General features: G+C 41.1%; 1 protein-coding gene across 1 annotated transcript in view; it reads left to right on the top strand.

Annotated features, from left to right (window-relative positions):
- The window catches only part of galr1a (galanin receptor 1a), a 414821-nt gene extending 405747 nt beyond the window's left edge, over positions 1-9074 (top strand). The window contains exon 4 of the mRNA XM_051935719.1: positions 7853-9074. Within this exon, the coding sequence (XP_051791679.1) occupies positions 7853-8170 (318 nt within the window). The 3' untranslated portion in view covers positions 8171-9074. The remainder of the gene's footprint in view (positions 1-7852) is intronic.
- The last annotated feature ends 2939 nt before the right edge of the window (positions 9075-12013 follow it).

The raw sequence follows: 12013 nt of genomic DNA, 5'->3' as shown, positions 1-12013 counted from the left end.
CAGTGTGTCCAACAATAGTCGACCAGAACCAATAGATCTCACTTGCACTAGAACAGCTTTTCCATCATTGCAATGTCCCGGTGAAACCTTTCACCAAGTTTGCCATTGACTAGAGGGTAAAAGTCTAAGTGTGAATTCAGAAAATCAGTCTCTCTGTTGCAATTCATGGTTTTGTATGCTACACTGTTCTGCCCTGCACACAACTTTAGCTTATAAAAAGAGGATTACTGCTTGCCGCTCTTTGGTGCAAAGACGGCCATATCTACTGCTAGAAAACAGCAAAAATAACTGACTGAAACGTGACACACACCGTTTCCACACATATTATCACAAAAGTGCAGATAGTGATTGACTTACCTTTATATTTATATGTTTGTTTATTTTTATTTACTTCTCTGAGGTTTCGTAACCTTCAACGGTGGAGTACGTCTTCAAATTTTTGGTATTTCTTTGATTTATATCCTGTTAAAACAGGCTACTTGTAAAGACATTTTCTCAATTTAGTGGCCTGTTGAATGTTCATTGGAACAAGCTAGCAAGAATGTTTACTGCCTATGTACGTCTATCTATATATATAAAATCCCTGTGTGCGTCCAGGTGTCCGTGTGTGGGTGTCTTCTGGTGAAGTGCGCATGCGCGGGGCACGGTGCGATGCGCGATATTACTGTCAGGGAAAGTTAGAGGCGTTTTACGGAAATACAAAGCAGTATTACTGCGAGAGGAAATTAAAGGTACACAATACAGTGACGCATATTACAGCCACATACAAGCCAGTATTACTGTCAGAGGAGATTAAAGGCATATTACCGACGCGCACGCCTGTATTACCGCCAGAGAAAATTAAAGGTATATTACGGACGTACAAGCCAGCGGACGTACAAGACGGTATCCTTCAATAAGGGCGCGCACAAAAAGGCGAGCCTCAAAAGGGCGACCTCAATTGGGCGCAGTGAATAAAGGCGCGCGTAAATAAAGATCTGCACCTTTGTTGCTCTTCACATATTCCAGAGCCTTTTGAACTAAATTATCTACGAACGCCTTTATTCGCCGCGCTCAATTGAGGTCGCACTTTTGAAGCTCGCCTTTTTGTGCGCGCCCTTATTGAATAGAGCCGTACAAGACAGTATTACTGTCACAGAAAATTAAAAACACACAATACACGGCGGCAGCCCACGAAGAACGGTCAGCTCAGCAAGTAAACATCAACAAAAGAAAGGCTGAAAGAAAGAAAAATACGACCAACAAAAAGAATGAGGTCAAAGTCCCTTGCCATTTAATATAGACTGTTCCTACTAATGTTTATGCACTACTGTTCTAGCGCCCGTTATTGTAACGGGCTAAATGACTAGTGTACCAATAATGACTCTATAACTGTCTAGAATATACATGTCACAATAATGACCCCAAAAACTGTCTACAATATACATGTGACAATAATGACCCTAAAACCCTATAACTGTCTAGAATAAAGATGGGCACAATATGAGGAGGATTTATGATGGCTGCGTGCAAAGCAAAGCCACAGTAACGCCTCTTCGCACAATGACTTGGAATGAGCCAGAAGGTAATGATGCTGCAGAACATTGTGTCATGGACAGGATGGGCAACATTAGTCATGATGGCCTCATTGTCCTCCTTCTTGCCACGGTCTCTGGTGAGTCTGAGGTCAGTCCTGTAACCCAGCTGGCATTACTCATCAGTTTATTCAGATGTCTGGTGTTATTCCCCTGAAAGACCACAGCATACAACAGCACACTGGCAATTATGGGCTGGTAGAACATCCCCAGCATTGATTCTCTTACTGCAAGAAGAACTTACAGCATATATGATTTTTCAAACTATTGTTAAATTAACGATGAGTGAAATATGTGAGTGTCTTACATGCTAACAGGTATGTTTTTTATGAGGTGAGGTTTGCATATAATGCTCGAAGCACCTACTGCAATAGCAGACGTATGCCCATCTGTCTGCAACTCAGTGGTCAAAGTCTGCTGAAACGTGGCACCCTTATTCTTCAAGGAAAGTTCTCGAGACAGTTCAGTTTTAATTTAGATATGTGATGCTCAACATGGGTTAGCTGGCATTCTGGCTAGGATGGATGGATCTTTACCCGGCTGGGATGCCCTTTAAATAGAAGAACGTGGGAGGATGTTCATCTAACCCACCTTGGTTAGTTGTTCCTTTCCTGGGTGGGAGACTGTTATAATGGATGGACAGGGGGAGAATGTTTCCTAGGGCCATGCATTTCCCCAGTACACTGGGTGCTGACATCTTTTTGGTGTGCATCCCGTTTGGACACCCACAGGGCTCAATGGGAGTTATGGTTTTGGTGGACAGTCCTGTTGGGGTTCTTGGGTACCACTAGGGGGAGCTACTGGAGGAAAACTCTCCTTTCACAAGTAGGCTCTGCGTGACCCGGAAGAGCATCTAGCATACAACGTGATAGCACTGGAAGTACCAAGGGTCCGCTGTAAAAGAAGATGCTCCACTTTACCTGGTTCAGAGTCAGGAGGAGGTGGACGAGACTGCTTCGGAGTTGTTGAGGAGAAGAAAGAAAGGAGAAGGGAAAAGGGAATTGTGTTGTGTTCACTACTATTAGGAAGCCTTTTGCCAAGGTATTTCATAATATATCGTTGACTTGAACCCGGGACTTGTGTGGTGAAGTTGTGTTTTGGAGTTTGGTGTGCTATAATGCCCCCTACAGGCCACAAATATCTTGAACAGATTGACCTGTTCAAGGCTATAAAATTGCAAAATCTCTCATTGAGAAGATAGAAAAATAAAAATAGATAGAGAAATCTGTGAACTCATTTATCCTAAAACAGAGAAATCTTCTCTGCCACTGAAACTACAAATTAGTTTACTGTTTCATTTTTACCTTGACAACAGATAAACAAACTTGAATATTTTGCATATTTTACACATTTTGCGCATTTTCCTCTTTTTCCACCTCCAATAGCCACTATACTGGCGGCAAACAGATCCCCAATACAAGGTAATTAAAGACCAGCAGACTCTGTGCATGGGTAGAAAGTTACTCCCCGTTACTGGCTTTTTGTGCAGGCGGGCAATCCGTCATCTGCAAGTCCATCTCTAAACACACATGGAAACCTTTCCATCATCACGTCATTGCTGCTTTATGATGTCTTCCCAGCAGCTTGACCACAAATGGAGGTGAAGCTCTGCACCAGTATCCCATTCCTCTCAATGCCAGTGTTTTTCCCATGGACCTGTACTGGTTCGTAAACATTTTGTGCCAGTCCGTGAAAAACACAGACATGGCATGTATATTAACTATATTACCTACTGCTGGTCTGCAAAAAGCTGGCTATGAATTGTTTGCAGGTCCATGGAACTCCCCTGCTAGTAAACCTGGAAGCAACCCGCTCTTCAAGCTACCCACGGGGAACTCTCAATCTTCAGTGCTGCAAACATTGTTTTGTCGAAGCAAACATAATCATAATTTATTTACAATTATGTGCACAAAATTCCAAGTGGAGTCCCACTTGATTAAGAACTTGTGTAGGATATAAAGAGCATGTTCACAAAAAGCTGTCTGTGAATTGTCTGACGATCAGTGAAGCTCCAACGCTAGTAAACTGAGAAGCAACCCACTCTTGGAGAGTCTCAAAGCCCAACGGGAGACCCTCTGTCATCAGTGCCGAACAGCCTTGCTTCACCGAAGCAAAAATTGTCACAATATATTTATAATAGTGTGTACGAAACTCCAAGTGGAGACCCTATTGATTAATATCTTGTGTTAGATATAAAGAGCATGTCCACAAAAAGCTGTGTGTCAATTGATTGACCATCCGTGGAGCTCCAACGCTAGTAAAACGAGAAGCAAACCCACTCTTGGAGCCCAATAGGGGACTCTCTCTCATTAGTGCCTTACTTCACCGAAACAAACATTGTCACAATATATTTATGATAGTGTGCACGAAACTCCCAGTGGAGACCCTGCTTGATACATAAAGAGCATGGCAAAGAGGATGTAGAAACAGACAAAAGCAGAGCGCAGACATTTATTTGTCAATACTTCAAGCACTGCAGTCCTGTGACCTTATTTGTGAAGATGTCTTGCTTTTTGTCCTATGCCTTGGTCCCACTATGACAATGAAGAAGATAAAACAGGCATTAAGCCAACGAGGGTGGACTTTATGCACAGGTGTCCATGCTTCACAAATGTTTCCTTTTAGGAGGCTATACCTCCCTAGTTGGAATAAGTTCTTTTGTAATTGCAGCATTTTAAGTAACTGAAAACTATATAGATATGATATTAGAAGGTGATACCTCTCCCATAGTGATACGGTGGTAAAAATCACATAAGAGAAAATAACTTAGCTTTCTTTACTGATGAATTACACGGCATTTCAGACGGGAAGCCTATAGGAAAGACAATACCAAGGTGGGATCTTGATTTATATAGTCTGCCATCTTTCGTCACTGCGCTGGAAGGCTTTTCAGGATGGATGACGATATGACGCAAGTGTCCTTCGGCTCCAAAGTATTTGGCTGCTGTCCAAGTCTTTTATACTGTCTTCTCCACGTGCAGACCCTTACTTAGGTTCCAAACAAGGCAAGGAGAGGATTCAATTTCATCTCTAGCATACAGAAAGAGTACAATGCCCATTTTCGTAGTTGTACCTTTCTCTCTTCAAATGCTTGCCTAGCAGTTCTAAATGCTGAGAGCCCCTGTGTGCTAACTTTGGCCTGGCCTGTACATGTGAGTGGATTTTTGTACTGAGCACAGTGACATTAAACTTATATTCTGATTACAACAAGCATCCGAGTTTGGGACTTTGAAAATCTGGTCATCCTATAATTTGCCATATGAGTGCCACATGCACCTGACATCCATTATGATCACTTCTGTTATTCCCTTCTCTTAAATGAATAGCTTTGTAAGTTCAGATTCATGGAAATTAAGAAAGCCAGACATGCACAAACCAAGAAGGAATTCATTACAAAAGGTTATTTATTCATCCATCCATCCATTTTCCAACCCACTGAATCTGAACACAGGGTCACGGGGGTCTGCTGGAGTCAATCCCAACTAACACAGGGCACAAGGCAGGAACCAATCCCGGGCAGGGTGCCAACCCACCGCAGGACACACACAAACACCAAGCACACACTAGGGCCAATTTAGAATCACCAATCCACCTTACCTGCATGTCTTTGGACTGTGGGTGGAAACGCAGGCAGACACGGGGAGAACATGCAAACTCCACGCAGGGAGGACCCGGGAAGCGAACCCAGGTCCCCAGATCTCCCAACTGCGAGGCAGCAGCGCTGCCCACTGCACCACCGTGCTGCCCTATTTATTCATTTATAATAATAATAATAATAATACATTTTATTCATACAAGGTGCCTTTCTAAGCACTCAAGGACACCAAACAAACAATAAATCAAAAACACATTATAAACAAAGCTTAAATCATCAGAAAATATAAAAATTCAAACCAAACAATAAAGAATCATAAAGAAAAAGCCATTTTAAACAGATGGGTTTTAACTTTACATTTGAAAGTTGAGAATGATTCAGTATTTCGAAGCTCAGTAGGTAGTGAGTTCCAGAGTGGCTGAATGCTCTGCTCCCAGTGGTGGTTAGATGGACGAGAGGGACGATCAGATGGATGGAGGAAGAGGATCTAAGGTTACGGGAGGGAATGGCAACATGAAGAAGGTCGGCCAGGTATGGAGGGGCGAGGTTATGAATGGCTTTAAATGTTAAGAGCAGAATTTTAAAATCAATTCGAAACTTAATCAGGAGTCAATGAAGCTGCTGCAAGACCGGTGAATAGACGGGATTCGAGTAATGATGCAGGCAGCAGAATTCTGGACTAACTGAAGCTTATGGAGAGATTTATTAGAGCGACCAAAGAGGAGTGAATTGCAAGAGTCCAGAGGAGAAGTAACAAGACTGTGAACAAGGATGGCAGTGGTATGGGTTGAGGGGGGGTTGGGGGTTCGAGGGAGGGACAGATGCGATTAATGTTACATAGGTGGAAGTAAGCAGACCGGGTGACATTATTAATGTGACATTGGAAAGAGAGAGTCCTGTCAAGGATGACACCCAGACTCTTGACCTGAGGTGAAGGGGAAACAGAGGAGTTCTCAATAACAAGTGAAAGATTATCGGCTTTGAATAATGTTGATTGTGTCCCAGTGAGGAGAACCTCAGTTTTGTCACTGTTTAATTTAAGAAAATTAGAATCATCAATGATTCAGACACCGCCGAGAGTGGCAGTCTTTTCAGCAGCTCCGTGTACGACTTTATTTTTCTACTTTTATTTTTCTCTTTTTTATTGATCACTCCTATCACTTTATTTTATGTGGATTCATTCCCTGGACACACTTACTTTTACAATGTGGGCATGGATTTTTACACGCCGAGACTCGTCTATTCAAGTACTCAACTTAAAGCACTGAGAACAAATGCCAGTGCCGGTGTGGTTCCCTATTTACCCGATGAGGTAAGAAGGCGGTATCGTAGCTGCAGAGCCGGCACTAAGCTAAAAATGAAGCGGCTTGTGAGAAAGTGGCGTTTTAAGCCCTCGGTGCCTTCTGGGATTCTGGGAAACGTGAACTCAATCTCAAATAAGATCGACGAACTGGCTGCGCTGGTGAAAAATGTCAGAAATTTTGTGAATTTCCCCTTGGGATTAATAAAGTATCTATCTATCTATCTATCTATCTATCTATCTATCTATCTATCTATCTATCTATCTATCTATCTATCTATCTATCTATCTATCTATCTATCTATCTATCTATCTATCTATCTATCATATAGTGCCTTTCACATCTATCTATCTATCTATCTATCTATCTATCTATCTATCTATCTATCTATCTATCTATCTATCTATCTATCTATCTATCTATCTATCTATCTATCTAGAAGAAAACCAGGCTTTAAGTTCAGCAACGCAGTCAATAAGTGAAGATGGTGGAAAAGAAACAATAGATTTACTAGCAATTTAGAGCTGAGTGTCATCAGAATAACAGTGAAAATTAATGTTTTATTTGCGAAAGATATTGCCAAGGGGAAGAAGGTAAATAATAAAAAGAAGATTTATGTATGTATGTATGTATGAATATTATGTTAATTGGCACTTTTGAATTGTCACTTTGTATGAATATGGGGTGAGTTTATGTGTTGAGTAACAGCGGTCCCTATGATTGACTAGAGTCCTGCCCAGTCCTGTTTTCAGGCTTTAGCCCGGTCCCGGTGGGGTGGTCTCTAACCAGGGCCATCTTAACAGCATTATAGACCCCCCCCCCACCGGGCACAGCAGTGCACTGGGGCCCAACCACTCAGCAAGTCGCAACATACATAGATTAGCAACTGCCCAGTATACCCATGCATTAAGATGGCCCTGCTCTGGATCCCACAATGCTGAAATGGACTGAGAAGATTCCAGAACCCACCTGCTGAGCTCAGTCCACTAAGTTGGCCTGCACAGTCCTCAAACACACCTGAATGTTACGCCATTTGTACTTTTGCTACTTTTTGTTTAAAACTAAAGTCGAATTAGTATTCACTTTAAAAATGTTACTTCTTATGATTCAATGTATTCATCATGCCACTTCACTTAATGAGGATCATGAGCGATTATTATTAATAATAACTGTAATCATTATTGATTAAAGAGGATATTTTAGTGATAGTAATTCAATTGTTCATTGCCAAGCTACTTGATATTTCAATGTAGTGTACTGATGAATGCATTCTTGCTTATTATTATCACATTATACAGTAGAGTGCTACAAGTTTTGGATTATAAATGATAAACTCTAACAATCTGATCATTTGATTATTGTGTTTTTGTTTCCCCCCACAGACTGCACAGACTGTCCTAGTCGTAGTAGTGGTTTTCTGCATCTCCTGGCTGCCACATCACATAGTCTATCTCTGGGTAGAATTTGGATCGTTTCCTCTCAATCAAGCCTCCTTTGTATTCAGAATAGCTGCCCACTGCCTTTCATACAGCAATTCCTCCGTCAATCCAATTATTTATGCGTTCTTGTCGGAAAACTTCAGAAAGGCTTACAAGCAAGTGTTCAAGTGCCAGATAAGCAGCGAATATCCTCTGAACGACGTGAAAGAAATACGAAGCAAAGTGGATACCCCTCCTTCCACCAACTGCACCAATGTGTGACGGTGTCAAGGAAGTGTCTGTCTGCTCCCAAAAATAGGCTGACCTGGGCCACTTTAGCGATGGTGGAGGCTTCTAGGATACCTTTTACAGAGTTTACAGAAAGGAATGGAGAGCTTTCAGAAGAGAGCAACGGTGCTGCTGCTAATAGCATTTAAGTAGTTTAGAGAGTGAAGAAGGAGATGGAAGTACATGAGGCCAAGCTTCAGGTCGTTGTCCAGACAGAGATGGAGACTAGCAGGGCAGCGGCTAATGCAACCCTGCTACATTCTGAACAACGCAAGTGCAAATCTGTACAAAAAGCCACCACCGTACGGTAACTGAACATTGTTTACACTGCAAAAATTGACAGACTGATGAACAACGTGTTAATATTTTTTGGTCTGCCTACTACAAGCCTCATTATTGCCTCTGCCAAAGAGGCAGAAATTTACTTATCTTATATTTTGCAAAAAACAAAAAGACAACAAGTCGAAGAAGCTTATTATTTATTTTGCATGATCTCCTACTATCTTGACTTTATTTAACGGGGAAAGGATATTAAATTATTTTAATACAATCTTCCTCAAAGAATGATTTCAATAATCAGGTTTTATTGTTTTGTATTATAAAACTGTGGTGTCCATTTAGAGTTAAGATTAGAGTCGGCTTCATCAAATTCTGCATGTATGCCTTTTTGATAGCTGAGCTTCAAGTGCAATCAGTGGCCTCTTTAATTTTCACACACACACACACGCACGCACATAATATACAATATGTATCATCTCATCAGCTGAAACCTCTTGTGGTGAGGGCCGCAGTGGCAGCAGGCCAAGCAGGTCAGCCCAGACTTTCCTGTCTCCAACTACAGTATTTTAGCTCTTCCTGGGGTATTCCCAGGCATTCCCGAGTCAACCTGAGAGATGTAATTCCTGGGGGTGCTGCAGAGTCCCCTCCCGGTGAAATTGTGCCTGGAAGGGCTCCATGGGTAGAATCCTTACGACATGCCCAACCAACTTCTTAATCTGGAGATCCACAAATCTGTTCCTGATAGAACGTAAGCCCAGCAGCCATGCAAAAAAAAAAAAAAACACTTCCTTTCTGTCACTTGTACACGTGATCTCATTCTTTTGGTCATCACCTACAGCTCATAACCATAGACGAGGACAGGAATGTAGATCAATCGTTAAACTGAGAGTTATTTCAATAGACTCAACTGCCGCATCACTACAGTGCTGCTGCTCAATTCTGCTTATCAATCTCATGTTTCCTTCTTCTATCACTCATGATAAAAGATCTCGAGACACTTGAACTCCTCCACTAAGGTCAGTTGTTAACCGTTCACGTGGAGAGAGCAGTCCACTCTTTCTTGAGAGAGAACCATGAGTTTGGGATTGTGATGTTGGTGCTGATCCTTATCCCATCCACATCACACTGGGCAGACATTTGCTCGAGTATGTGCTGATGGTCACAGTCAGATGACGCAAAATCCCAAAATACCTGAACTCCTCCACTAAGGACAGTTAGAGAAAGTAATCCGCTCTCTGAGAGGGAGAGCCTTGACTTCAGGCTGTGGTGCTGATGCTGATCAAATGTAGATAAAGGTCACGGTCAGATGACCTCCATGTAGCAATATCGCTACCCTTAGCCTCCCCAACTGGACACACACCCTCACATCCTCAACTGCGCCTTCATATTCTGTCCATGAAACCCACAAACAGGAGCTAGACACGACCCTGATAGAGTCTGATGGCCATAGTGAATGAGTTCAACATAACGCCACGTATTCAGACACAGCTCTCATGTACAGACACTAATGTCATGCAAGAGTGGCCCTGTTACCCAGGATCATCTTAACAGCATCATAGCCTCCTGGGACAAAGTAGTGTGCTGGGACCCCTGTAAACATACAGAAACATTCTGGGCATCTTTGCTTCTCGGTCCCCAGCCAGTGCCCATTGTGCCCATACGTTAAGACGGCCCTGGGACATGCCAAGGGACATGATCATATATTTTTCCAAATCTACAAAACACATGTAGACTGGGTTATCATACTGCCATACATCCTCCAGCAACTACTTCAATGGAGAAGAGCTGGTCTGCTGTTCCACAGCCCGGACAAATTCCATGTAAGTTGTATTTGATGCATCAAATCTCATTTTCCATGATGAATAAATGTGATCATAATTAACTATTTATATACATATATGTTATAGGCTAACATGTATCTGTCAATGTTCATTATGAACAAGCAATGTGAAGAAAATGAATGATACTAAAGAGGTTGTGATTTTCATACAAAAGCAATCTGCAAATCAGTGTTTAGCATTAATTCATGATGCTCTATATCTCCCTTTGGTCTTGCTCGTATAAAACGAGTGCCTAGAAAATCTAACGTGCACGTGCGAGATTCATCTCTGTTATGATGTGCACTTAAATACCAAACAGTTCACATCAGCCATCTCACAATTCACCTTCTACTAAAGGACTAATATGAGGTCAGCTTCTCATCCAGATACTTCTTAAAAGTTGTCAAGGTTTCTGTTTAAACTCCATGTCTCGACAGATAGTTCCAGACTGACCCAACTCCTCACGGAAAGAGATACTTCCTGACTTGAGTCCTAAAGTTCCTTAATTGTCACCAGCGTCCTCGAGTACGTGATTCACTGTTAAGTTAAAAGAATTCTCCTAGATCTACTTCGTAGATAGATAGATAGATAGATAGATAGATAGATAGATAGATAGATAGATAGATAGATAGATAGATAGATAGATAGATAGATAGATAGATGTTTTAATGTAGTCGGCAGAATTAGATAGATAGATAGATAGATAGATAGATAGATAGACAGATAGATAGATAGATAGATAGATAGATAGATAGATAGATAGATAGATAGATAGATAGATAGATAGATAGATAGATAGATAGATAGATAGATAGATAGATAGATGTTTTAGTGTAGTCAGCAGGATTAGATAGATAGATAGATAGATAGATAGATAGATAGATAGATAGATAGATAGATAGATAGATAGATAGATAGATAGATAGATAGATAGATAGATAGATAGATAGATAGATAGATAGATAGATAGATAGATAGATTGGCAGTATGCACTGATACAGTGTGTTGCCGCACCCACCTCACATAATTTAATTGTCCCTAAAGAGAAATTAGAACATTACAGAAGCTGGAGAAAAAGAATGAGAAATGTATAACTAATATATAAATAATATAAGAAATAACAACAACCCCCTAAACACAGATAAGAACCTCTAGATAGAATACTGGAGAACTGCTGCAATCAATAATCGGGCTCTAGGTGGATGGTCATGACCTGTCCAGATATTGATTCATCAGTGCCTTTGAGACATCTAAAGACCTCGATTAGGTCCCCATGCAGTTTGAATAATTGTGTTTTGTTCCATGATTTTTAATTACTATGAAGGAATTAAGTTTATTTTGTACTGTTACGTTTACATTTTCTGACGGGATGTCGGTCATGGATTGACATTCTTTTTGAGTCAACCGTTGCTCCACAATGATACTGTTTACAGCTGCAGATTGGTCAGCATGTGATGTCACAGGAACCATCTTTATAAGAGAAATTCTTAATATGGATCTTCATTAAAAGTGTTTTTAAGGAAGAATATTGAATAGAGAAGTCATTGGAAATGTCTTTGATACACCAAGTAAGCAAAGCCTCAGCAGTGTGATCAGAGGAGCAAATCCAAAAGCATAAGACATCAACTGCCCTTTTCACAAAAACTTTCTATTTATTTTCAGAAATGTTCAGGCAATCACAGAATAACAGAATTACTAGACGCTATAAAGTCACTACAAAGCGGGAAATCATCAGGCC

The sequence above is a fragment of the Erpetoichthys calabaricus genome, chromosome 13 (assembly GCF_900747795.2).
Source record: "Erpetoichthys calabaricus chromosome 13, fErpCal1.3, whole genome shotgun sequence".
Classification (NCBI taxonomy): Eukaryota; Metazoa; Chordata; class Cladistia; order Polypteriformes; family Polypteridae; genus Erpetoichthys; species Erpetoichthys calabaricus.
This window is presented reverse-complemented; position numbering and strand designations above follow the sequence as displayed.